This window comes from Rhineura floridana, chromosome 6, assembly GCF_030035675.1.
Source record: "Rhineura floridana isolate rRhiFlo1 chromosome 6, rRhiFlo1.hap2, whole genome shotgun sequence".
NCBI classification, from domain to species: domain Eukaryota; kingdom Metazoa; phylum Chordata; class Lepidosauria; order Squamata; family Rhineuridae; genus Rhineura; species Rhineura floridana.
The window spans coordinates 90140318-90164964 of NC_084485.1; the positions used below are offsets into that span (position 1 = coordinate 90140318).

Sequence of the window (24647 nt, forward strand, 5' to 3'; positions counted from 1 at the left end):
CACATTTGCATATCCTTTTTACGAACTGTCCTTGCAAGGAGTCATGAATTTTTGTTGCCATTAATAATGCCTCTTGACGTAAGCCAGTTGCTGTGTAACTTCATCAGCCTCCAATGTTTGGAGTTCAGCGTGTTTGCCCTGCAACAGTCGAAGTACTCTAACACTCCCTGTGCTTTTATGCTTCTGTTCCAACCTTTTAATATCAGCAAGACTAGAGAGTTTATCCAGTTCTCTAGCCTTCCTATATGCTGCAAACTCACCAATACACTGCTCCCTAAAAACTGCTTTCATGCAGTCCTAGACTGTGGTCTGCGCAACATCTGGAGTAGAGTTGGTGAGAAAGTATTCCTTAATATTTTCCTTCAATCTGTCCACCACCGCCAGGTCATGCAGCAACTGTAGGGGTATGCACTAATGACACGGGCATTGTCTGACTCAGTAATATTCCCAATATTAGAGTCACAAGCCTTCTGGGCAAGAGCATCTGTAACTAGGATGAGATCTAACCTAGAATATGTTTTAAACTTTCCAGAGTAAAAAGAATAGTCTCGAGTCAATGGGTATTGCAGCCACCAAATATCCTTCAGACTCTTTTTTTTAACGGCCTGAATATGTAGTTCCTACATAGCCATATAACTGACTATCAACCAGATGGCATATATTCCTTGTATAAGGGTGTTTCAACCAAGCAAGTAAGTCGGAAAGGATTGTAAGAGGCCATTTTCAAAGACTAATATTGTAAAGGAACACTATTACAAAATTTTAAGAAGTCTGGATATCTTTTATAACTTACTGACTTCATGATTTTACTCCTTAGAAGGGATGTTCTTTAACCTTTGGATTTTATGTTTCTCATTAATCAATTATCTCACACTCCATTCCTGTTTGGTTTTGCTGCATTCAGGGTGCATTTGGAGAGTGTCTCTCTGAATCTTATGCAACTTCTGTAACAGAGATTTCTTACTTGCTAACTACTTCAAGCTTTTGCCAGGAAACAATTCTGTTGTGAACTGCCCAGAGAGCTTCGGCTATGGGGCGGTATAGAAATTTAATAAATAATAATAAACATAATTCATTCCACAAAGCTTGAGCAATTATTTCTTTTAGCAGTGCACTTGATGTTTCCCAGAGCGCTGGCTGGTCGTTATCTCTAGATATCTGCTGGGATAGACCCTCTCTTTCTTTAAATAATTATCATTAGTCCTTCCAAGTCTACACTGAAAGACCAAGTGCAAAGAGGGAGGGGAATGCTTAGCTTCTCCAACAATAACCTTTTCCCACATTGATGAGTTAATGAGGTTTCTAAGAAGGTGTTGTATAAGAAGAAATATTGGTAGTGTATTCTGTGGATGCTTCATCCAGTTTTGTATTTCATTTATTAGACCAGACGTCTGAATTTAGGGGTTCTTTAACCCTCAAACGGTGCATAACACTAGCAAATGACTTCCAATCTTTCCATGGTTGTTTCCCCTCTAGAGCCCTTCCTGAACTACCGTGCATTCACTTCATCTTCCCTTCTTCCTTTCTTGTTGCTTTTTCATCACTTCTGTTGTTCTCCCCTCTCTTGAATCTTACCTATACTCCTTAATGTGTTAAATACCTATTTGTGCTACTGGCACAACATAAATAGCTATTATTAATTAATGCAGTATTAAACATTACATTTTCATAAAAGGTTAGGATATCCTTATATGATCAAATGGTCCAAGTCTTGCTCCATATTCCATCTCAAGCAATAGATTGTATTTCATACAGCAGATAAAACCCAAGAGCACTGGGTGACACTGAAGGGATTATTTCTTTTTCTTTACATCAAACTTCCTGGTTTAGAGATATCTTGAAACATTATCTGTGTCCCCTGGAAACATTAATAGTTATTTATGCTCCTGTTTCACTTGAATTACATAATCTTCCTGTTTAAAAAGTTCCTACTGTGCAGCTTGTTATGAAAGGTAAACAGTGCATTCTGAAAAGTACTATCATTTGAATTCCAATTTTCTTCTGTTTTACCTATATGAGTGCCACAGTAAGTTACTTACTAATTTCCAACATACTTAGTTTTGATGGCCTTTGGAAGCTCAGAGTTAACAGACACAGAAGAATTATACTAGGTTGTAACAGAGAGTCATTATCTGGTTGGGAGAAGGAAGCAAGATCACCCAAATGTGGTCTTCACATTTATTTATTTATTTATTGCACTTGTATACCGCCCCATAGCCGAAGCTCTCTGGGCGGTAGGCATCTTATGATTTCTGTTCCGATGGCCTGTAGCATCAGGGATTGTGATGATAACTAGGTGCTGGGTGGACTTATAAACTCATTCATTCCTCTTGGAAGATTCAGTGTGTGGATCTTACTTGTAGTCAGAGTCTAACTACATTAACTGATTTGATATTAAAATAAATGTATCCCCAGGTCTTACATCTTAGTTGTGTTCAGGCATTCTCCTTGACATATGACATAAACCAGGGGCAGGAATGCACATGCAAGCCCCACCCCAATGTCCCTAGTTGCTCTGGCTGCTCTTCAGATTAGTGTGAAGGTTGGAAGGAGTTTTTAAATTGTGTTCGGTTGACTGTGCTTTGAAGCCTCCCTGCCAGTGCAAACCCTAGTTTATCTGGGGTTTTGATTGCAGGGGCAGTTTCTAACTGCATTTGATTGAATATGCTTTTTAAAACCCTTAAGATGTTTGTGCTAATTTTGTGAAGATCAAAAGAGCTGCTGGAGCATCCAGGGCTTGTGTTAGTGCTTCTGTCCCCATCTCCAGTTTAGTCCTTGATTGCACAGGCAAATGCCTGAACACAGGCTTTGTTTAGGGCCTTTTATAGTCTATAGCTCTACTGACTTGTGTAAGAAATTGTGTTGAAATTATTTACTCTGCAGACAACTTATATACTTTGTGTTCTTGCATAGGTTGATCATGGAGGGTTTTAGGGCACATCACCCTTGCCTTTTAGAAGACGGTTCGACTAGATGAACTTTCCAGACCAATGATTCTACATCATGCTTTTTTGTATGTTATTTCACTACTATATACTTTTTTGTGCACACTTTCCCCTAATACACTTTCCCCTAATACACTTTCCCCTAATTGTGAACTGATTTTTGGGTTGGAGAACTGCATTGCAGATTTCAAATGACAGCTGCATTCAGATTATGAGTAGTTTTACCATATACATCTGCGTGCATAAAACTGTAGTTACAGATACAGCATATGTAGAAACAGGTTTTTATAGCATGTAGTAAATATTATGTAGGCTTTGAAATTTTGATGGGCACCTGTGTTAATGTGATAACAAAAATAAAAATATACTTTGTCTCCCTAGACAATGTTATTGTAGCATCACCTTCTGAAGATTAGAACGCACTTTGTCAGGTTCATGAAGCGTTACCCTAACTTGATAGGTTTATGTAAACAGTAGTGCAAAAATCATGACATTTAAGGGATAGCAGTGAGTTTGTCACATTTCTGTGTAGAATCCAAATCCAAATTTTTCAAGATAAAATAAAAGCCTACTAGGGCACTCTCTTGTCTCTTGGTTGCAACAAAGGCTACCCTTTTCCTATTTCATTCCTAGTGTCCATAATGCTTCTGTTTTGAGGGGGGGCATGTTTGTTATGGAAATATATACTGCAGAGTGCTACAGCGGTCTGACCTGGGTGTGCCAGTGTGTGTATTTACCTTAGAAGCAGGCTTTTACCCTAAATTTAGATCACTGAGACTTAGTAAAATAAGAAAAGCTACTTTATTTATAGAAATACGTAGCAGATAGGAAAGGCATACCTAGTTCTAACTAACTAAGTTGGAGGCACAATGCCCAGACTTGGGTGTTGCCCTTATGGCTCAGGAGAGGGAGGAAAGACAAAGATGTCTTCTCTCTCCTCAGACAGTTGAAGAAGTAGGAGGAGTAGGGGCAGGTCAGCTTCCCTAAGCATATCAGTTTACAACTAGGTAGAGAAGAGCACAGGTAAAGGTAGGCAAGCCTAGCCAGCTGGAGGACCATAACGCTATCCTTCTGGAATACAAACAAAAGAACCCAAACAGGAGTTGCTCTTGCCCCACTTCCAACATGGTTCATTTGTTTTAAGGCCAGGGGTTGAGAAATACCATGAGTGGTTTGCTGCTGCTACTGCTACTCTCTTTAATCTCCTTGTCTTCCCCAATCCTGCCTCATCGTACATGACCTGGTATATTTTTGTACTTATCTGCAAGACTGTGTGAGATTAGAGAAAGAAAATCCAGACTGGATTCAGGATCACTGGAGACAGTCTTTCATATGTCTGATGCCTGGCTAAATATTTGGGTTTTGTTGATTACATCCCATGAAGTAATGTAAAGGGAAATACTGAAGCCTGTATTTTGTATATAAGCCATTTTTAAAACTGTGATCACTTGCAAAAAAACAGAATAGGAATTACATGGTAGAAATAAACATCATGTCATGTGACAGGCTAAAGTTATGTTTATTTCAGTTCATAGTTGGGCTTCCTTTCTAAACCTATACTTAAATTTGCCCAGCCCAACATTAGTCATATGTTCCATATGTGGATATGCAGAGATCCTTGCACATTCCCAGCATATGAGGATCTGTTGACTGGGGTGGTAATATTGTGGGTGCTTTCACACTGCACTTTATTCCATTATTCTGATGATTTCTTACCTGATAATTTGTGCATTATGTTTGAGCTTTCACACAACATACCGGGCAGCTCCGGAATTCTGGTGGAATGTAGTGCAAGTGTAGCGCTAATTTCCACAATAAATGATACCAGAAATAATCTGTTAGCAAGGCTGGGAACATGGAAGATTGCGGGAGTGTTTCGCTAGCTGCTGCCGCTCACGTGACAGGCATCGCAGCATGCAGTGTGTTCCCACCCTTTAGTCACATAGGTGGGTTTTTTTGCCTGACGAACGTTGTACCGGTATTCCGGCATCGGCACAGATAGCAGCAGCATTTCCCACCCACCCCTGTCTTGATATAACTAAAACAATTTAAAAGGGAGAGGGCTTGCATGGCAACGGGACAAAATCTTAGACCTCCTACACAGTGGGGAACAGTGTGCATGGGTGAGGGATGAAAACAAGCTGTGTGAAAGACAGTTGTGCGAAATGCCGCTATATCGGCTGAAAAAGTACTGTTCCTTATTGCAAGAGGTACTGCAGTGTGAATGGTATTTTAGAAATGGGGACAGAAGTGCTACCTTTTTAATCCGTTAAACTAGCACTATTAGCCCCATGTGTGAAAGCAGCCTGTGTTGGCATTAGAAGAGAAATAGCCCCCCCCCCAAAAGCCCTGCATGTGGAAACATACGAAAAGAGTTGTAGCTCTTTTCCAGAATTACATTGGTATGAGGTGGCAGTAAGGATACGGTCATCTCCACAAGTCCATTGAAGATAATTGGCATTCAGCCAGGACATTTAATCTACCCAGGTTTTGCTGATGGGAGCTGATGAGGATTGAAGACAACCCCTGCCTAGTATTCTATCCCTCTGTAGAGTTTTGCGTCCTCATTCCATATGTCCTGGACCTCTGGTGGTGGTGGGGAACCCTAGAATTTTAAAATTGCTGCCATACATTGTAACCAGTCTTTCTCGTTATTCCTTTTTTATCGTGACTTGTTAACATTTATATTTATAATGCTCTGAGTTATTTTTTAAAACAAATTATGTCTGGCTCCTGAATATTGAAATGTGGTTTCACATTCTTCGCAATATAAATGTGTAATGTGTTTATCTTTTCTAATAAAGACTGTTGAGACAAATATTAGTCATTCTCTAACATTTTCTTTGTTGACTCAATATCTATTTTTAGGAGTGGGGAAAATACATACATCTATCAGTTGTCTTTTGGAGAGAAGGGTGTTGCTTGTCATATTCGTGACTGAACCCCCTCCACATATACTGTTGCATAAATGTAATACAGCAATTTATGGATAAGCTTGGCTTGAAAATGTTTTCATTAGATAAAATTGAAAAGGTTCAGAAAGTTGTTGAGTTTGTATATCCCAGAAATTACAGTATGCCAAAAAGTGATATGTTCTACTCAGCGTGGAAATGCTCACAACAAAAGGAACAACTTTTAACAGAATTTTTTTTTGTAATATGGAAGTGATATATTTTAAAGTCAGCTGGTTTAAATGCAAAAACATTATTGACAAACTAAAACACACAGAGATTATACAATTACATGCCAATTGCAACTACAGTATTAAAATGAAAGTTAAATAACTGGTTCATGAAAAACCTGTATTTCAGTAAAAAATTTTGGAGCTGCTATAAAATATTTTAATATGTATTGCTGGGCATCAGCTGGAGTTTAATATTTGTTACCAGTTTTTGTGAGGGATAGAACATAGTTGCAAATAATATGATGCTGAGAAGGGGTTCACTAAGCAAATATTTCATAAGTTTATTCTGTAATGCAGTCAGGACAAATCCTGCCAGTTTAGTATGAATATATGAAGAAAAAGTATCTTTGCAAAAAACCTGATCTGTTTTTAATGATTAAAACAGAACAACCATGAACCTGTACATCCTAGGTACATTCAGACTGTGCTGAATACAGTAAATCATTTTATACACCCACAGCCCAAAGGGGTAAATTTACAAAGCTGGTGTGTGGGAGGCTGCACATTAATCTGCCTATCTTCAGTCACTGTTTTTATTCCTGCATTTAAAGACCCTTATCCTTACATCTGCTTTTAAATTATTTCCAGCTTTTCTTTTGTTCTCAATATTTTTTCTGCTTTTCAATTTCTATAGTAAGAGCAGGTAGAATCAAGTGAGAAGGTTATTTTAAACAAGCTGTCAGAACTCAAAAGGTTGAAAACAGACTGTTAACTAAACGTGATGTAAATGTCTTTGTCTAAAACATAATATGTAATGTAACCATGTGTTGTTTAACTCCTAGGTTTCCTATGCTCGTCCAAGTTCAGCATCAATCAGAGATGCTAACCTGTATGTCAGCGGCCTTCCAAAAACGATGACCCAAAAAGAGCTGGAGCAGCTTTTCTCACAATATGGGCGCATCATCACCTCAAGAATTCTGGTTGATCAAGTCACAGGTTGAAAAAGATTTTATCTATTAACACATTTCTAAACTTGAACTTGTTCTTATACTCCTTCATTTGTTGTTGTTTTAATTACAATGTTGTTGAATCCTCTCAACAATCAAGTGCTTTCCCAGTATTTTAATGCTTAAAAATAACTAAAACATAAAGGCAATTGCATATTTAGATTTACTGATAAAGGGAGATCATAGATAAACTGTGGTGGGTTGAGGAATAATCAGTAGTCTGGGAAGGTCTTGTATGTGTGCCTCCAGTTGAAATAAAGGGGGGTTTTTTTTGTGTCAGACTGAAATAAACATGTGGATTTTATTGGAAAAACATATGGACGTATCTTATATTCTTCATTTATACAAGCAAAAACAGCCACATGTTTACACACGATGCCTGTTTTCAAATTTAATTCTTTGTTTATCTGTGACTACTTATAAGACCATAAATATCTAGGCAAAGTTATTACAGTTGTAATAGATTTCTTTGAGGGACCAACGTATTCAGCTGTATTTCCTTTGGCATTATGTCAGTTTATATGGCCTTATGAGATTTCTTGAAGCTTTTCTTTATTTTACTCCTTTGCTTAATTAAATATCATATTCTTTTCCCAGGTGTTTCTCGTGGTGTTGGGTTTATCCGTTTTGATAAGAGAATAGAGGCAGAAGAAGCCATAAAGGGACTTAATGGCCAGAAGCCCAGTGGTGCTACAGAACCGATCACTGTGAAGTTTGCTAATAACCCCAGTCAGAAAACAAGCCAAGCCCTCCTTTCCCAACTGTACCAGTCTCCCAACAGACGCTATCCTGGACCTCTCCACCATCAAGCTCAGAGATTTAGGTAACTGTCACCAAATTATTGTTTTTTTTAGTCTTGTGTATCAAGTTCTCCTAAGACTCCTAAGAAAAATAGCCTATAAGTGGGAGTTGATTGGGCCATCTTTCAGTTGCAGCTAGATTATTAAATTGGCAGATCAGTGGTTGAACCATATCTTGTTGGGTAAAGGAATTATGGGATTATTGTATAAACAATTAAGAAAAGGAAAATGTTTAAATTTTTATTCTATATAAGAATTAAAAACATAGAAAAAATGGACACAGCAGTAGGTAATTAAGAATAAAAAACCCAGTCAAGCAAGCTAGAGATATAGTGAAAAGCTGTGAGCTGGCAGCCATGTGCCCCAGGTTATGTTTAGCTTGCAGCAATCACTTGTTAAGCAAAGAGAGCGGAAACAGGCTATATTCTAAAATACCTAAATCATCTTCTTCTCTGACAATAGGCAGTACTGATCAGTTGTTAGATGTCTCTTACACAATACATTCACACAACTTGTGAACCATTGTTGCCTTGATTTTTCCCATCCAAGGCAGCTTTTTGTATACACATGCAGAAACTTGTTTCCACATTTGGATTGGCTTCTCTAGATTAGTGTGACGGTCACCTTTTGGTAGTGCCTATTGGCATCAAATGCCTTCTTTGGAACAGCACTCAAATATAGTGCAGACAACACACATTTATCTGTATTATGGTATCATTCAAAATAATATATATATATAGTGGCACAGCTTGCACATAACACCAAGCTATGGTTTGTTTAGCCAAAGTGTGATGTTTCTGAAAGTCTGGGCCCAGCTCATGGCTTGTTTTCTGGTTACAAACCACAATGTGAAGCCATGGTTTTTTCTTGACTTAACAAACTTATTTATTTATTTATTTATTATTTGATTTATATCCCGCCCTTCCTCCCAGCAGGAGCCCAGGGCGGCAAACAGAAGTGCTAAAAACACATCAAAACATCATAAAAACAGACCCCAAACTTATGACTTGATTTAACTATAATCTTGTGTTATGACCTATCCCAACAACTTGCTTAATGGTGTTTTGTTTGGCAATCCAGTCCTAAATGATGCCAAACTGTGAAGGGAAGAGCAGCTGAAAAGTAAACTAAGCTTTGAAGAAACAAGTTGTGCCTTTTTTTACATGTCTGTAAGATAGCTTGTACTTTGTTAAACAAACCATGGTTGAAACAAAAAACGGCATAGCATTCTGTGCAAATGCATCCACTAAGCAAAATTAGGATAAAATATTCAGAAAACGGTTTCATATTTAAAGCATTTACAGAACAGTTATTGGTTTTTCTGTCGTGGCTGTGATGAATTTTATGTTTTTGTTGAAAAGTTACCCTTTATTCTCAACAATTTAGCTAATTTTGTTTATTGCTGTATTACATCCTCGCACGCTGGGGAAGAAAAAATGTTTGCATAATTTCTTAAAAGCTGTGTACTTTAAAAGTTGGGGAGGCCTTTATAAATTATATCTGATTGGCCAACAAGCTAAATGTTCTCAACTTTCTAATTTGATCTGCAAAATGTTAGGATAATCTATTCTGACAGACTTTTATGGATCAAAAGTAACTTCTTCCCATCAAAAGAAGAATGTGTGTACAGGATTAGTGGAATCCTAAACAGCTGCAGTTAGCATGTTTTTCTTATGGTTTTCACTGTTTAATTCTGTTCACAGGTTTATTGGCAATGGAAAGGTAAATAGTAGAAAGTATGATAATAGTTTCAATTTATATTAGTCTGAAATTGTGCAAAAGCAAATTCATAGGGGAATTCTTCTGTACAGTACTGAATCAAAGTTTGAGACGGTGGAATGTTACCTTTCTTCATTACCAGCACATTTAAAAATGACTTTAGTTTATTGTTGAAGTAAAAGTGGCTTTATAGCTGCTGATTGATTAGACCCACTAGATGTACACGAATTGATGTTGCGAATTTCTTCTCTGAAAATGGAGCATTATTAATAAAAGTTCCATTGAGCAATCTTGCCATCTGTGAGACATTAACCCAGAGACCCTCCTTCTCTTTTCAGGCTGGACAATTTGCTTAATATGGCCTATGGCGTAAAGAGGTAATTAGAATTCCACAGATTGCCAGATGTCCATGTTGGCACAGATTGGTGCTATAATTTTTTTTAATTCACTAACTTTATTTTGTTTTTAATTCCTTCCTTTTTTCCACCAGCATGCCAAATGTTTTCTGTCTTTTCGTTTGGACTTCAGTTGGTTTTCTTTAACACCACGCGTGCACACATGCACAAAAATAGTGTTTTTTGTTTGTTTGTTTCACTTTTGTTACAGGTCTTCTAAGATGGTTTTGGTGCAACAGCTACAAACATTCTGATATCTTAAATATGTTGTTAAATGGCTTTTTGGTCTTACTAAATCAGTTATTGTAACAAAGATTTAGTGTCACAGGGCTTACCGTGTAACATTGTCACTGACAATGTGACTTAAAAACCAATATTGTCTAAAAAGGTAAGGGAGGTGCAGCTTCTCTTCTGCCTAATTTTCCTAAACCACTGTAACTGTGTGCACCTTAATCAGGCCTAAGTTTTCTTTGTTACAGGTTTAACACGTGTTCCCAGTAATTTGGAGCTTGTGGTTTGTCTGCTTTTCATTTAAGATTTGCTTGTTCTGATCTTGATTTCATAGTTTGATTACTAGACATTTGAAAATACTGGCATGAAAATATTATGTTAGTATGACTTCTCTGTTAATAATCCACATATCAGCGCAGAAGTTAAAGAAAATAATGAACGGTTCCTAACATTTACAATCCACAAATGCTATAGGTATAGTGGCAATAGGTCCTCCCAAGCTTTTCACCATACCATGATGTGTACACAACTATATGCACGTATGATCAATTATTGTGATCTATCCACCTTGAAAAAGGAATGTGTAATGAAAAGGGTGCACGTACTCTAATCCTTTGAGGTGGGAGAGGCTGCGAGGCACTCTGTGGACTTAGCAGGTTGGAAGGAAATTCACCAGTGGGGAAGCCAGCTCTCTCTGACACCGATCCCTGAGATTTAACATGTCCACAGATAAGAGTTTGATCATTAACATTTGCTAACAACCCAGCAAGGTGTTACAGGAGGTATGAATGGAGCTATTCTCCTCCTAATGTTTCCTGTCTGACTTGGAAAGAGACATTCCCTGTGAGGGACAAGCTTTGGATGTGAGTTCCTCTCTCCTAATTAATGGCATAGTTTGTGGATGCAGGTAGATTTTGTTAAAAGCACAGATTAATGTAGGGAGGGGAGAAGACTGGCTTTCTGTTATTTGGTGTTGGTATCCTAGAAATATGGGATGCCACACACAGACCATGTGTGCCATGGCCCATGTTGCATGTTAATACTGTATGTGTGTACAGTGTAGGTGCACCACCACCCACAAAAATGTATCTGGACTGTAGTACTGTGACCCAGCACTTGTCTTCTGCAATGATACAGGGTGGGGGCAACCAAGCTCCCCAAACCTCAGAGATTTACAGCTGTTTTATACATTCACAAAGTCTCTTTGATTAATGTGACTTGGATAAAATCAATATTTAAAAAGTAAGCAGTGCATTTATTTGTTGTGGTTATTTATTAATATCTCGTAATAACTGCAGCATTTTTTTATTTTTCAAGCTAAAAGGATTTGAAATCCCCATTCAGCTGTGAAGCTCACTTGGTGCTCTTGGGCCAGTTACTGTCTCTTAGCCTAACCTACCTCACAGGATTGTTTGGTGGATAAAATGAAAAAGGGGAAAGACCATGTACATTACCTTGAGTTTTTTGAATAACAGCAACCCATTTAAGTGTTTATACCAGCAAGAGCACCAACCCACCAACATATTTCTCCCTCCATGGGTGGGAAAGCAACTAATCACTCCTCCCTGCATATTTTTGCTGAAATCAATTTAACCAGCCCACACACACACACTCTACTGCTGCATTTTCTTAAGAAACAAGCACAGAGAGATTGGATAACAACAACACTCCAATTGTGAAGCACACAGTGAACATTTCTCACCATTTCACTGCTATATTCTGTAAAAATAGCAACAAAACAAAGTGGAATCGGCAGAAAATAACTTATAGGGAGTACCTGATCTCAAACAGAAATAGCAAGGAGACATAAGCCACTAGCCAGAAAGAAATGTGCCGGGAGGGGAAAACAGTAGCTCTTTAGAATTCCAGGGATTCCTGGTGTCAAAACAACTCACTTGGCAATCACAGCTCTGACTCATTCATTTGCTAAAAACACTGAAAGGTGGGAGAAGCCTGACTGGATTTTCTCTTTTTTTTTTTCAATAATTTTTATTCAGATTTTCATAAAACATACAAGACAAAATCATAAAACATTCAAAGACAAAAAACAAAATCAAAAATAGTTAAACAAAAAGAAAAAAAGAAAAAAAAAAAACAAAAATAAAAAATAAAGAGTAAAATATTGACTTCCCATTTGTCAAAGATCAAATCAGTTATAAGTCTATAATATATAACAATCCTGTCTCTTAAGTCATATTATAAAATCACTTTCCTCCAGTAGTTATCTTACTTAATCATCAAATCTCATAAACATTACTTTATTCTTTCCACAAAAAGTCAAAGAGAGGTTTCAATTCTTTAAGAAATATATCTATCAATTTTTTTTTTCCAGATAAGCATATCGATTAATCCATCTCATTACTAATTATGATAATCTTATTGTCATAACCATAGTCAAAATAAACATTTCAATTAATCCATCACATCAGAATCTGTTAGGTTCAATAATTTCAGTAGCCATTGTTCTATTATCTCCATTAGTTCCATTTTCCATCTTCCATCTTCAGTAGTCTTGTTAAGTCCAGTAATTTCAATATCCAATCTTCCATTATCAGTATTCCATAATAATCTTGCTGTCAAAGCCATAGTCATATAGTAAGAGTCTGATGGGGATTACCTCTATCCCAAATATTTTCTTGCCATCCATTCTGAATAGGTTGCTGAAATACTGCTGTAAAATCATATCTCTGTTCTTTTTTTCAAAATACACTGGGTCATCTCTTAAAAGTTTTTCCATTGTCACATGGCTGCAGTTAATTCCATAGATTTTCTCTATATTGGGCTCCATCACATCATTCCAGTCCAGAAGATTATCCATGCCATTGATAACTTTATCTCTAGAATCTTCATTCATTTCTTCAGAGATAACATTGAGTTCCAAACAATAGATTTTATTTCTAAAGTCCATAGACTCCAAATCTTGTTCCTGTTCCACGTTGGTTCCAATCTCCGGGATCTCCTCTCTCACAGGGACCCCTATTCCAGTCTCCAGGGTCACCTCTCTCACAGGGACCCCTGTTCCAATCTCCGGGGTCTCCTCTCTCACAGGGACCCCTTCCAGGGTCACCTCTCTCACAGGGACCCTTATATCTTTAATCTCCTGCTTCATTTTACTCAATTCAATTTTCATTATCTCAATCTCATCCATTATTTTCTGAAACATAGTTATTTCCAGATTTTCAGCCACTTTCTTAATTGCCATTTTAAAAGAAAAATATAGGAAAACCACTTCTTATTTCAGCAACAATTGGGTTAATACTCCAAACTTGGTGACATCACAGTATAAACAGAGCAGACAGCCTTATCTCTCCAATAGTTAAGTAAACAAAATGCAGTTCCCAGGATCGAAACAATTAATGGCAATCGTCAAGAAACAGATTCGTCAAAATAAAATAGACCAAAAAGAAAGTAGTCTCAAAACAGTATAATATTTTTCAAAATAAAAATCTGGAATAGAAATCCCTCTTCTGTGTATATCTTTAGAATGCAAATCCAGGACAGCTTTTTGCAACAAAAACAGAGATAAGCTATTAATTAGTGCGTAGCAGAGAGAAGTTACGGCTCCCCAGTGAGATGTCAAAAACCGATCAATCTGGCAAATCTCTTTTAAACAGCAACAATTTAAGTCAAGTAAAAGAAAAATATAGAAAGAAGGGTGCTTGCCTGTTAGTGCGTTCTCTCTTAGAAGATAAGATGAACGTTCGCTTTAACAGATAGAGCTTGCTGTTGAAAATCCGTCCCACTTTCGTCGGCTGGACCTCGTCCCATAAATTAATGAGATCTGGTCGTCCCAACAAAAATAGGCTTTGAGGTTAATCTCTTCGTTTCTCCCTACCCGGGAGAAGTTTAATCAGTCAAAAAAAAAAGAAAAAACTGACTGATATATCTGAATAAGCTTCTTTTGAGGCAGGAGCCCGTCTCAAAAGCAGGCACAGGCTAAGTCACCCTTCCCGGAAGTCGCCTGACTGGATTTTCTCAGAGAAATCCCTTAGAAGGTTAAGGCTTGCTTGCACATTTTGCTTCATAACTTTCTTTATAAGAGTCCCATTGGCTTACTTTTTTTTAAAAAAAAAATAAAGCTAAGAGTCTGAGGCCCCTGTACCCCCCTCCCAGCAGCCCTGACTATCATATAGAATCCACCTAGATAGGATGCCATTATGGTGTTCTCCACATGTTGTGGACTCAAATCCTCATAATCACTAGCCATTGGCCAAGCTGGCTGGGTGGATGGAAGTTGGAGTCCACAACATCTGCAAGGCATCACATTGGCTACGCTGACCTAGATATATCAACGTCACACAAATTTGTGAGTAAAAGCAGCTTAGTCTTAATAGCTATGAACTCTTCTAGACATTTGAAAAATTATTTTTGCCATGTCAGTGGTGTGATAAGTAATTAGTATATGGGAGAAAAGTGCTCACTGCCCTTCGTGCAGTCAACAGTTGTGGAACTTTTAGGCAAACCCATACAACTTTAATTATATACATTTAAACTATCAAAGACTTTTTTTAGCCTCTCGATAGCTTCAAATAAATGTTCATATCTCACACATGCACACAAACCTCTCAAGATTCCATTTTCTACAAACAGAAGAGTTAGTACTACTTTCAATGTGAAAACAATAAATAGTGTGATAACGTTTATTGAACCAAATAAGTGTTACCATATGCAAGCTTTCATCAGACAAAAAAGGTGGTTAACTTACAGCCTAATCAGATAGAATCATGTACTAGATAGGGCATAAAGGAGACTTCCTTTGCTTGCAGGGTGCAACCAAGTTTGAACATATTCTCCAAGGGAACTGCCAATATACACACCCAATTCCAGTTGGTTTCTGAAGCATTTATGAGTACTTCTATCAGTGAATAACTGAACCTGTATTCTTCACTGCAGAGAATTTAACAGGCTCTTTTTTCTTGGTTATGGATATTGGTTTTATGTAACATATGTTTGAAAACTGATCTCTAGATTAGCCCTCCTTTTCTTGTCTTTTTTCTTTGTTAATCTGATAGGTTTTCTCCAATCACAATTGATGGGATGACAAGCCTTGTAGGAATGAATATTCCTGGCCATACTGGGACTGGATGGTGCATCTTTGTCTACAATTTGTCACCTGACTCAGATGAGAGTGTCTTGTGGCAGCTCTTTGGCCCCTTTGGAGCAGTCAATAATGTCAAGGTGATCCGCGACTTCAACACCAACAAGTGCAAGGGATTTGGCTTTGTCACCATGACCAACTACGATGAAGCTGCCATGGCAATTGCCAGCCTTAACGGATACCGCTTAGGAGACCGAGTATTGCAAGTTTCCTTTAAAACCAACAAAACCCATAAATCCTGAATTTCATATCCTTAATAATAATTATTATTATAAATATATATATATATATAAATATATATACGAACAAAAAAAAACTTTCAAGGCTTATACTCAACCATGGACTTTTATAAGCCAGTGTTGCCTAAGTATTAAAATATTGATATCCTGTGAACAGGAAAGGATTTTATAATGCTTAGAAAAAAAAACCTTTGATGCATTGAATGTTCTTTCATAGCTGTCGTTGTTGAATATAATATACATAGATAACAATGTGCAGGGATTTTTACCCGGCCAGCTAGTTTTACACCTTCCTTGAAGGTGGGTCTTTTTAAGATGACCATTCACTCATTTGAAAAAAATTAATAAATGAAAAGCCTAAAACCATTTTTACAGACTAATGGGATTAGCAGATTTTGCTCTTTTTTTCCAAAATGTTTGATCCAATCAGATTGGTAAACCCCCAACATAAATTAAAGAGGAACAATAAAATTTGCAAAATGAGAAACAGCATTTTGCAACTTTTTTATTTTTCCTTTTTTATTTTATATCATGTGAACTAAACAGTCTTCTGTTAGGGATAGGGTGAAGGGGGATACCTGATGACATAACAGTTTAAATAACATTAACAATGTTGCCAAAGAGGTGGTCTCTTTGCTGAAAATGGGTTTCAAGAAAAATCTATTTTTATAAAATATAAAGAATTTTTACAAGAGAATCTGGATTTGAGAAAAAAATATTTTGACTGGCTAATTTAGGGGAAATTGACAACTTTGTCATGTTCATACTGCACTGGTAACTTTTTAGAGATCAAGATGTGTGTTTTAAACTGGATTAAGTAGATTGTTTTTTGAAGGATGGGCTACAAACAGATGATCTTCGTATCTTTTCATAGCATGTAATAAAAATATTAAATACCGAACGGGAGAGTGTTCTTCCCAGGCACACAGTTACCCACAGTCAAAACCCAAAAGCAAGGAGATGAGTTGCAGGATGTTTTTTCTTTAAGTCATCAGTATGGGATATCAGCAGAACAAAAGTTTTGGAAAAAAAATAATTTTAATAAAGAAAACTACCTTTGTTCAAGCAGTAGGTGCTACAAAATTATTTACATATCTTAGTATCATAGTTAAATGTAATGTGTTTAGAGGGAAAAAAGTACATTTGCTTTAAATTTGTTAAGAATTTTCAGATTCACTTTCTGGCCCATACTGATATAAATTGGGCTGTGTTGGCACATTTGAAACACCCTTTATGTTGCTTGAAACACTTATTTATTTACTTGCTGATGTGACGCATATGCCAAAATCAAATACTGCTAGTTTGGCTAGTCTACTTATTTGTTTACTTAAACTATGGGAAGAAGCATATTATTGTGTCATTTTGTTGTGTGTGTATGTGTATATATAATATAAATATATATATATATATATATATATAAAGTTATTTTTTTTCTTTTGGTTAACTTATTCTAAGTTGTAACACTTTGCTAGTTTTGTTTGTATATGTCTTAAAATGTTTTCTTATGATACTTAAGTGGCAAGAGGTATCAAGGTAACTTGTGTAGAAATATTGTTTGATATATTGTCATGTTTGTTGTGAATATTTTTTTTCTTACTGCACAGTAGAAAATCAACAACTGGGTCTTTTATTTTAATGTGATTCAGATTGGGGAAAACAGAGCTAAGGGAACAAAATGACTGAGGGAGTGCTCTCCCATGTCCAGTGCACTGATCCTTTTCGTACGTTTGTGCTTTGTATGGTTATATATTTAAAACAAAACAAAAAAAGGTCATGCTCTTCCCTGAGTACTAGAAACAGTTACTCGCTATGCATAATCTAGTTGATAGTTAAATTTGCTATTGCTTTTCTTGTCTTGTTATATAAAATCTTTTCAATACCAGTTTAGTCTTAATGGTAATAAAACGTTATGGTTCTTTATAACTTGTGCTTATTTTGTGCATTTTCCCCCCCATGCTTATACCCACTAACTGCATGTAAATCACATACTGATTTTGTTTTGTTTTTTCCACACTGAAGAGGCAAACATTTTGTAGTAGACCAATAATTTAACAGCAAAGGCTGTGCATCCTAAATGTCATCACTTTATTTACATTTTGAAATTATTTTTAATTTCAAATGAAAAAGGAAAATGCCCTCATTCAATGTTTGGGGAAAACCTTTCTACGTCATCTGCTGTGAATGAGCGCAGTTTGTTGGGAAAGTTTTGATGCAATTTCTAAGCATTAGCGGGGAAGGCATGTCAGAATCTTTTCTCTACAGTGTGTTTTACTATCTGAAATTTAAAAAAAAAAAAAATTCTTAGGACCAGGCAGTTGTATATTTTAGTTATAATGTATGACTTCATGTTTAACTTGCTAGTTTAGATCATTTCTGAGGGAAAGTATTGTAAATGTTTTTTTCATAACCTTGTTGTGTTGAATTATTTGTATTTAAATTGTCCAGACAATAAATGAAAATGTGTAGAATGGCTATGGATTTGCCATATTTTTAAACGTGTTCAGATGTCTTCATAACCATAGCTGCATCCATATAGCTAAATAGTTTCTAATCCTGTACCTCCCCCTTTTCAAAATTCTGCTATTGTTTGTCCAGCTCTTATATCTTCTGCATGCATGCAGTTAACAATGCACGTGTTAGGGCTGTGCACAGGCCTGTGTCTGTCCTTTTTTTAAAAAAAAAATGTTTGAGTCACTACTTCGATCTGTGTTTCGGGTTCCAAGTAATTCTGTATAAAACAAAGTTGTGTGTTGTCCCATTAACCGTAATGAAGAATCTAAAAACATCTGGTCAAAGTGGATGAAATTTACAGGAACAGAAGCTCATTAAGCCTGCCAAAGAAAAGACAAATAGTTTCAGGGTCTTTTTCTCAAGAGAGATTCACTTTCCTTCATAATCTAGGTGGGGCAGAGGTTTGTCTCTTTGTTACTTTAACATAATTAAGAGATGCTAGAGTACTGGTGTGTATTCTTGCTTGTAATTTTAAAAAAAACTTTGCAGCTTCACACCAGCCCATCTTTTTGGTGGTTGTTTGTGTCCTCTGATAGACCTTACAGTGTGAGGTGTTTCTAGAAAGCTCTAGGTGGTGGCGGTGTTTTTGTTAAAGCAGGGCAATATATAATATTTAAATGAAGTGTTTTGGCTGGTCCATGACCAAAATAAATTAATTAATTCATTCAAATGAAGTGTTTAATTTTGAAAAAAAATCTTCCGCAGCTGTACTTTAACAAAAAAAAATTAAAAACCCACACACAGAATCCAGAGCTCTTCAGTGTTCCGCAGGCCACGTCTTGGAAAGCCCATGGCCATAGGCTGCATACACACCATACATTCAAGCACATTGCTTCCCCTCAAAATCCTGTGGACTAGGTTATCCCTCACAGAGCTACAATTCCCAGCACCCTTAACAACTACAGTTCCCAGGATTTTGGGGGAGTCCGTGCTTCAAATGCATGGTGTGTACACAGCCATAGATAAACACAGATAGATAGGAAAATAAAGAGCAGGATATGACACAAACAGCAACATGGCTTTGTGAGGGTATTGTCATCATGCTTCGACTTGAGAGAGGGACCCCTGAATCACTTTGTTATTTGGCTCTCATACAGAGGCAATGAACACCCCCAGCACAAATGCATTTTACCTCAGAGTTATAAGCCAGCCTGTCAACCACACTTTTGCTATTGTGGCATGGCAAAGCAATCTCTGCTTATTAGAAGTTGTACTGATGTAGCTATTAGTCTTTATTGTCTGGGTGGAGCTTGTCTGGAGTATAAGCCCTCCTGCCCAGAAGTGAAAGGCTGTCTCTGTCTCATGGTTTTTGGTAGAGTGGAACCATATTGCTAGTGCAGAATAAAAAGATAAGACTTCCTACCTGGTGACCACAGGCCAGCCTGGCTTAAGCACCTTGAATTAGCAAGAATAATTTGGCAGAAAGTGCTGTCCCGAGATAAGAAACAAATGTGTGGTGTAGCAGCTGAAAAGTCAAGGCAGAGGTGAGACAAAAGTGAGGATGGTCACATAGGAAACACAGCAGCCAAGTCCTCTTGTTTCTAACCTGGAAGAGTTTATAAGGATCAGAGATTAATAGATGATCGATTCAGGCCTGCTGTTGCTAAGAGGCTTCCTTCTGCGTAACGCTGATTTTCCTGTAGTTCTCTTTTTTAGCCACAGCTGAATGGTAACATGCAGGCTGAATACCTGAGGTTTAGTACATCCTTTGGGCTTGTCCTGACAACAAGAAACCACAACATTAGGCTGATAACTTTACTTGAACAATTCTGTGAATACGGCTATAATAAAAACAGAATTAGAGATTAGCATTAGAGAACTCTAATCATCCTGGAATCACAGTACCTTAAATGACTTTAGCCTTCAGAATTAAACTTTTGAGCGGGAATCAGTCTCTAAACTTAATGAAAGAATCAAGAGCACTTGGCAACATTCAGGCTTTTGACTCACTTGCCTTGTATCCATGCACACAAGGTATATTCTATCTAGTATGTAGAAATGGAAAGCTGTCTAGAAAAAAGCAAAGAAGCCAAAGCAAGGTGAATCTGAAACACCTGGAACTTCTCTTTTATAGGTAGTGGTTTTCTTAACAGTCCAGAGATAACCTCCAAATTGTGTAAAGAACCAATGAAACAATGTCAAAATATAATAGTATGAAATAGTCTAAATAATCATTTGCCAGTTGATAACCTGTTTTGAATGGCTGTGTATTTGTATGGTTTGTAAGCATTTGGACTCGGAGAGAGAGAGAGATTACTTGGTACAATCCATTAAACGTGCTGCAACATCGTCTTCGTCAACCTTTCCTTGATTGCTTCTAGTGGACAAATCATCAAGCACTGTGGCTGCACAAAATCAGTTCATTTTTCTGATAATTCTAAACCCTACTGAAATGAACATCTGTTGCACAGGAGTAATGCCTGCTGAATTATAACCATCTATGTTTTTTAAAGTTGTCCTATATTTCACCACTTTAAAGTTAAGATGGGGAACCTATGGTGCTCCAGATGTTTTACTCCAAATTTCATCAGCCCCAGCAACATGACTCAACTGTTAGGATGATGGGAGTTGGATTCCAACAACTGGAGGACCACAGATTCCCCATCTCTGCATTAAAGAGCAGCTCAGGCACCTGGTTGGCCACTGTGAGAACAGGATGCTGGACTAGATGGGCCACTGGCCTGATCCAGCAGGCTCTTCTTATGTTCTTATGTTCAGTATTTTGAAACTTATTTGAGGTTTAAACGGATGTTTCCACCTAGCTAGAACCTATCAGATCACTTTAAAAAGATTTGTTACAGTACCCGCCGCCAGCCTTGGGTACTTAGCAGCTAGAGGCACAGATATAGTTTATAGAATACCACTCTGAGCCGACACCAAATCCAGCTATGCCTATAAGAATTGTCGCTGGTTCCTTCTTCCTGACCTTTAATGGCTATAAATGTCAAACATTAACTGTAGAAACTTGCCAGAGACCATGTGAACCCTTTGTGCTCTTCTCCTTCCCAGCTTTGCCTTCAATTCAGCTTGCCTAGTTCCTGTCTACTCAATTCTTCTTGGTGGTCCCAGTTTCCAATCCACCTGAATAGATATAGGTATTGATCTCTGACAACTACTTTGACAATATATTGTTTAATTTCTAAACTGTCATCAATTCATGTAGATTGACTACTTGGCCACAACTAGCCCTCCTTGGACTTCATCTCTGCCGGATTTCTGTTGATAACTCTTTCCATCACTGCCTGTAGCTGACACCTTTCTTTAGGTAAGGTGATTTTAGTGATGATGATGCATAAGTATGTTAATAGTTTTGAACATTTGCCTGACACCTCAGATGAATGCTGCTGAGCCCTAGAGAACTGATATCGTTAACTTTTCAGATATTTCATCCTGACACCTGAATTAGATACACTTCTTCAGATGTGCTACCAGAAAACATAGTTTGGATGTGGGCATCCATCCAACAACTGCAGTGAAGATAAAATATTTGATATCATTCTGTTCTCCTGCAATCAGTTCTTCCGTATCTTCATTCAGTACTTCCTCCTGGTTTTCATTTCTTACATACACAGATACATTTATAATATTTGTAGTAATGTTGAGTTATCATAGTTGAATTGTGTAGAATGTATATTGAAATCAAATATCTGCCACAGGATATTGTATTTTTAAAAAAATTCCCAAGGACTATTACCCAAGAGAACTGTAGTCGCATCTTGAGCATGAGGATATATTTCTAATGTTTGGCGGAGGCGAGAAGGATGAAAATTCATGATGAAAGCTAAATCTCACTACTTTTTTGTGTTCCTTCTATACTTTCTCTGACATTCGGTATCGGTCACTGTTGTAGGCAAGACACTTGGTTAGATGAGTTCTATTTGCCTAATAGTGTAGCTAACCTTTAACCATGCACTTAGTATTGATAGTTTCCAAATGTTTTCAAACACATTTAAGTTCTTTGCAAAAAGCAATAAATTGTCTCTTCTTTTTTTACATTTTGATTTCTTTCAAAGTTCTCTGTAGGATATGGAAGTTTGTAGAAAACATAAGCGCTCAAAGATCACCATTGTACTGTGTATAACTGAACACTGATTGATTTCCTTAGCAACCTTCTTCATAGCAACATCTGGAAAAGCTAATACTCAAGCCAAAAACATGACACTTATTTACAAGTGAATTTCAAAAGCAGTAGCTTTTGAGTCTAGAAGACATGACTGCATTTATTTATTAAAGGAAATACTCAAACACCAAATTTTGTACTGTATACACCCTTAAAAACCACAAGCATGAATTAGTTTTTAACAAATAATACAATTCTGATTTTAAGTCTCAGTTTGAAGCACTTAATTAATTTTGTAGGATAAGGAATCTGTTGCAAATATACAGCACTTCACCCACTCATCACCATCTGCTGTGGAGAATTAAATGTACAACTCGCAAATGAAATCCTACAGAGCTGGTGCAAAAAGGTCTTTGCTTGAATTTAAACAAGGCTGTGGAAACCAGCAAACACATTGCAAAAGATCATGAAAACAACAACAAATTTGTCCATCTGTGAGTCATTCTAACAGTGGTTTTTCATTTATTGGTTCTGTTGCAAGAACACTTGAGGCTAATTTTCCATATGCAAAATACTTCTTTCAGCATCTGAGTATACTGTCATAGTTTGCTAAAGCCTTTAAACAGTATTTTCACACATCTCAGATAAAGTCTATGATTGGCTCGGCACTGTAAACAAGGGTTAAAAAATATTCAAGTGGTTATAATTTTTACCATAAAAATGAAGTAGTCATTTTTAAACCATTCAATTAATTATTTTGAATATTACTGAAGTATTACTGAACTTGTGGTGGATGTCACCAATAAATCTAGAGCTCAAATGGATATATAATTCTGTTACATCAGAAACATGTCAAATATTATATTAAAGATTGGATTCTCTGTACTTGAAAATTTGGCAGAAATGAAAGTTATAACCATTTAATTTCAACCATGTTAACATGTAAAAATTATCCCATCAGAGTATTCTTTTGTAGACTACAACTTGCCAAGAATAGGGTGGAAATAGGCAAAATTATATTATTTGTTTTATTGTTATTTCTGGGAAATTAGATCTTGAAAAAAAATTTAAATAATGTTTTTAACCTTTTTTTAAAGATGTTTTAACCTTTTTAAAAAATGTTTTTAATGTTTTGTTTTAATGTATTTTAAGGTCTGTTTTTATGATGTTTTAAAGTGCTTTTAGTGCTTCTGTTTGCTGCCCTGGGCTCCTGCTGGGAGGAAGGGTGGGATATAAATCAAATGATAAATAAAATAAGTAAATAATAAAAAGCAGTTATTTTGCTGGCTGCTACCTCTTCTTCAGAATGCACTTGTAAGCTACAATAAGTAAGTTTGCTCTGATTTTATTTAGCTGTTTTAATTCCTATAAAATGGAGTTTAGGTACTCACAATGACATAATTTTATGCTAACAATCAAAGAGCAGGTCAATTTCTTACCATATGAGACTGCATAGTAATGGTACCACTATATAAAGACCATCTCCCAGAATAAACTAAATATAATACTGCTGAAGCTAGTAAGTCTTGTTGCATATGCAACCATCCTTTTATGGGTGACGATACAGTGAAAAAAATATCAACAGTAAATATGTGACTCTATTTAGTGTACAGTAAGGACTGCCAATTCAAAGTGTAAACAGTATAATGAATGAAAAGTTACAATCACCTGTTGTGTACCATTATCACAGTTTACTACTTTGTGTGAAGATGTGCTTCCTTGAAACACTAGCCCTTATCCAGATTTTGTGTCTATGTCCTCCATTTTACTTGGTCAATCTCAATTTCAATTATATTTAGTAGGGCGCTCTTGCAAACAGTTTTGATGTGGACATAGCATTTTTCAGCAACACAAAATGCCCTTGCTGCTGCCAGGGAGGCCAGGCCCACAGCAGTGCCCATTTCCCCCAGCCACTCCTGGTTCTAAGACCATCTTTTTACCAAGATATGCTCTCCCACCCCATTTTCTGCCTTCCCCCCCCAACAGTCAGCATTCTCTGCCCATTGAGCATGCTCATTTCTCTTTGAACTGTTGGGGGAGGGAATTCCCCCCTAGATATGTATCTTTGAAAACATTAAGAATTCCCCAAGCCCTTTTTTTGTATGTGGATGGTATCATTTTGGCTTCGTAAGAATAGGCTCTAGAAGAATTACGGGTGAAGTCATCGAGGTCCTTGGATTGCCTCAGATTTTGGGGAGAGATTGTTCCTTTGTGCCCCCCACCAAGGTCAGGCTAATAGCATGACATGATGCAGAGCCGTTTTGGGAGAGGGTGATGTAGTTCTTTCATGGGCTCTTATAATTGCATTTCCCTGATCTTCTGACTTGAACCTGTTTTAATAGCTATGCTCTTTTGATAGGCTTGTTCATTGCACATTTTAATTATAGATGTTGGTTTTAATATTTTGATGAAATAGTTTTATTGTGTATTTTACCTCTGTATGGCTATATTTTTATATTGGTTTTATACTTGTAATCTGCTTAGAAGCTATTTTGGCAAGTAAATGGTATATAAATTA

The 24647-nt window shown here is 36.8% G+C and overlaps 1 protein-coding gene across 5 annotated transcripts in view; it reads left to right on the plus strand.

Moving 5' to 3' along the window:
• Positions 1-16921, plus strand: part of ELAVL4 (ELAV like RNA binding protein 4) — a 167134-nt gene extending 150213 nt beyond the window's left edge. For 3 of the 5 annotated variants that reach the window (XM_061632941.1, XM_061632938.1, XM_061632940.1), the window contains exons 4-7: positions 6912-7065; positions 7674-7899; positions 9934-9972; positions 15234-16921. In XM_061632941.1, the coding sequence (XP_061488925.1) occupies positions 6912-7065; positions 7674-7899; positions 9934-9972; positions 15234-15561 (747 nt within the window). In that variant the 3' untranslated portion in view covers positions 15562-16921. Of the gene's footprint in view, positions 1-2913; positions 3222-6911; positions 7066-7673; positions 7900-9933; positions 9973-15233 lie in introns of those variants that run through there. The other 2 variants (XM_061632939.1, XM_061632943.1) reach the window with 2 other exon arrangements.
• The last annotated feature ends 7726 nt before the right edge of the window (positions 16922-24647 follow it).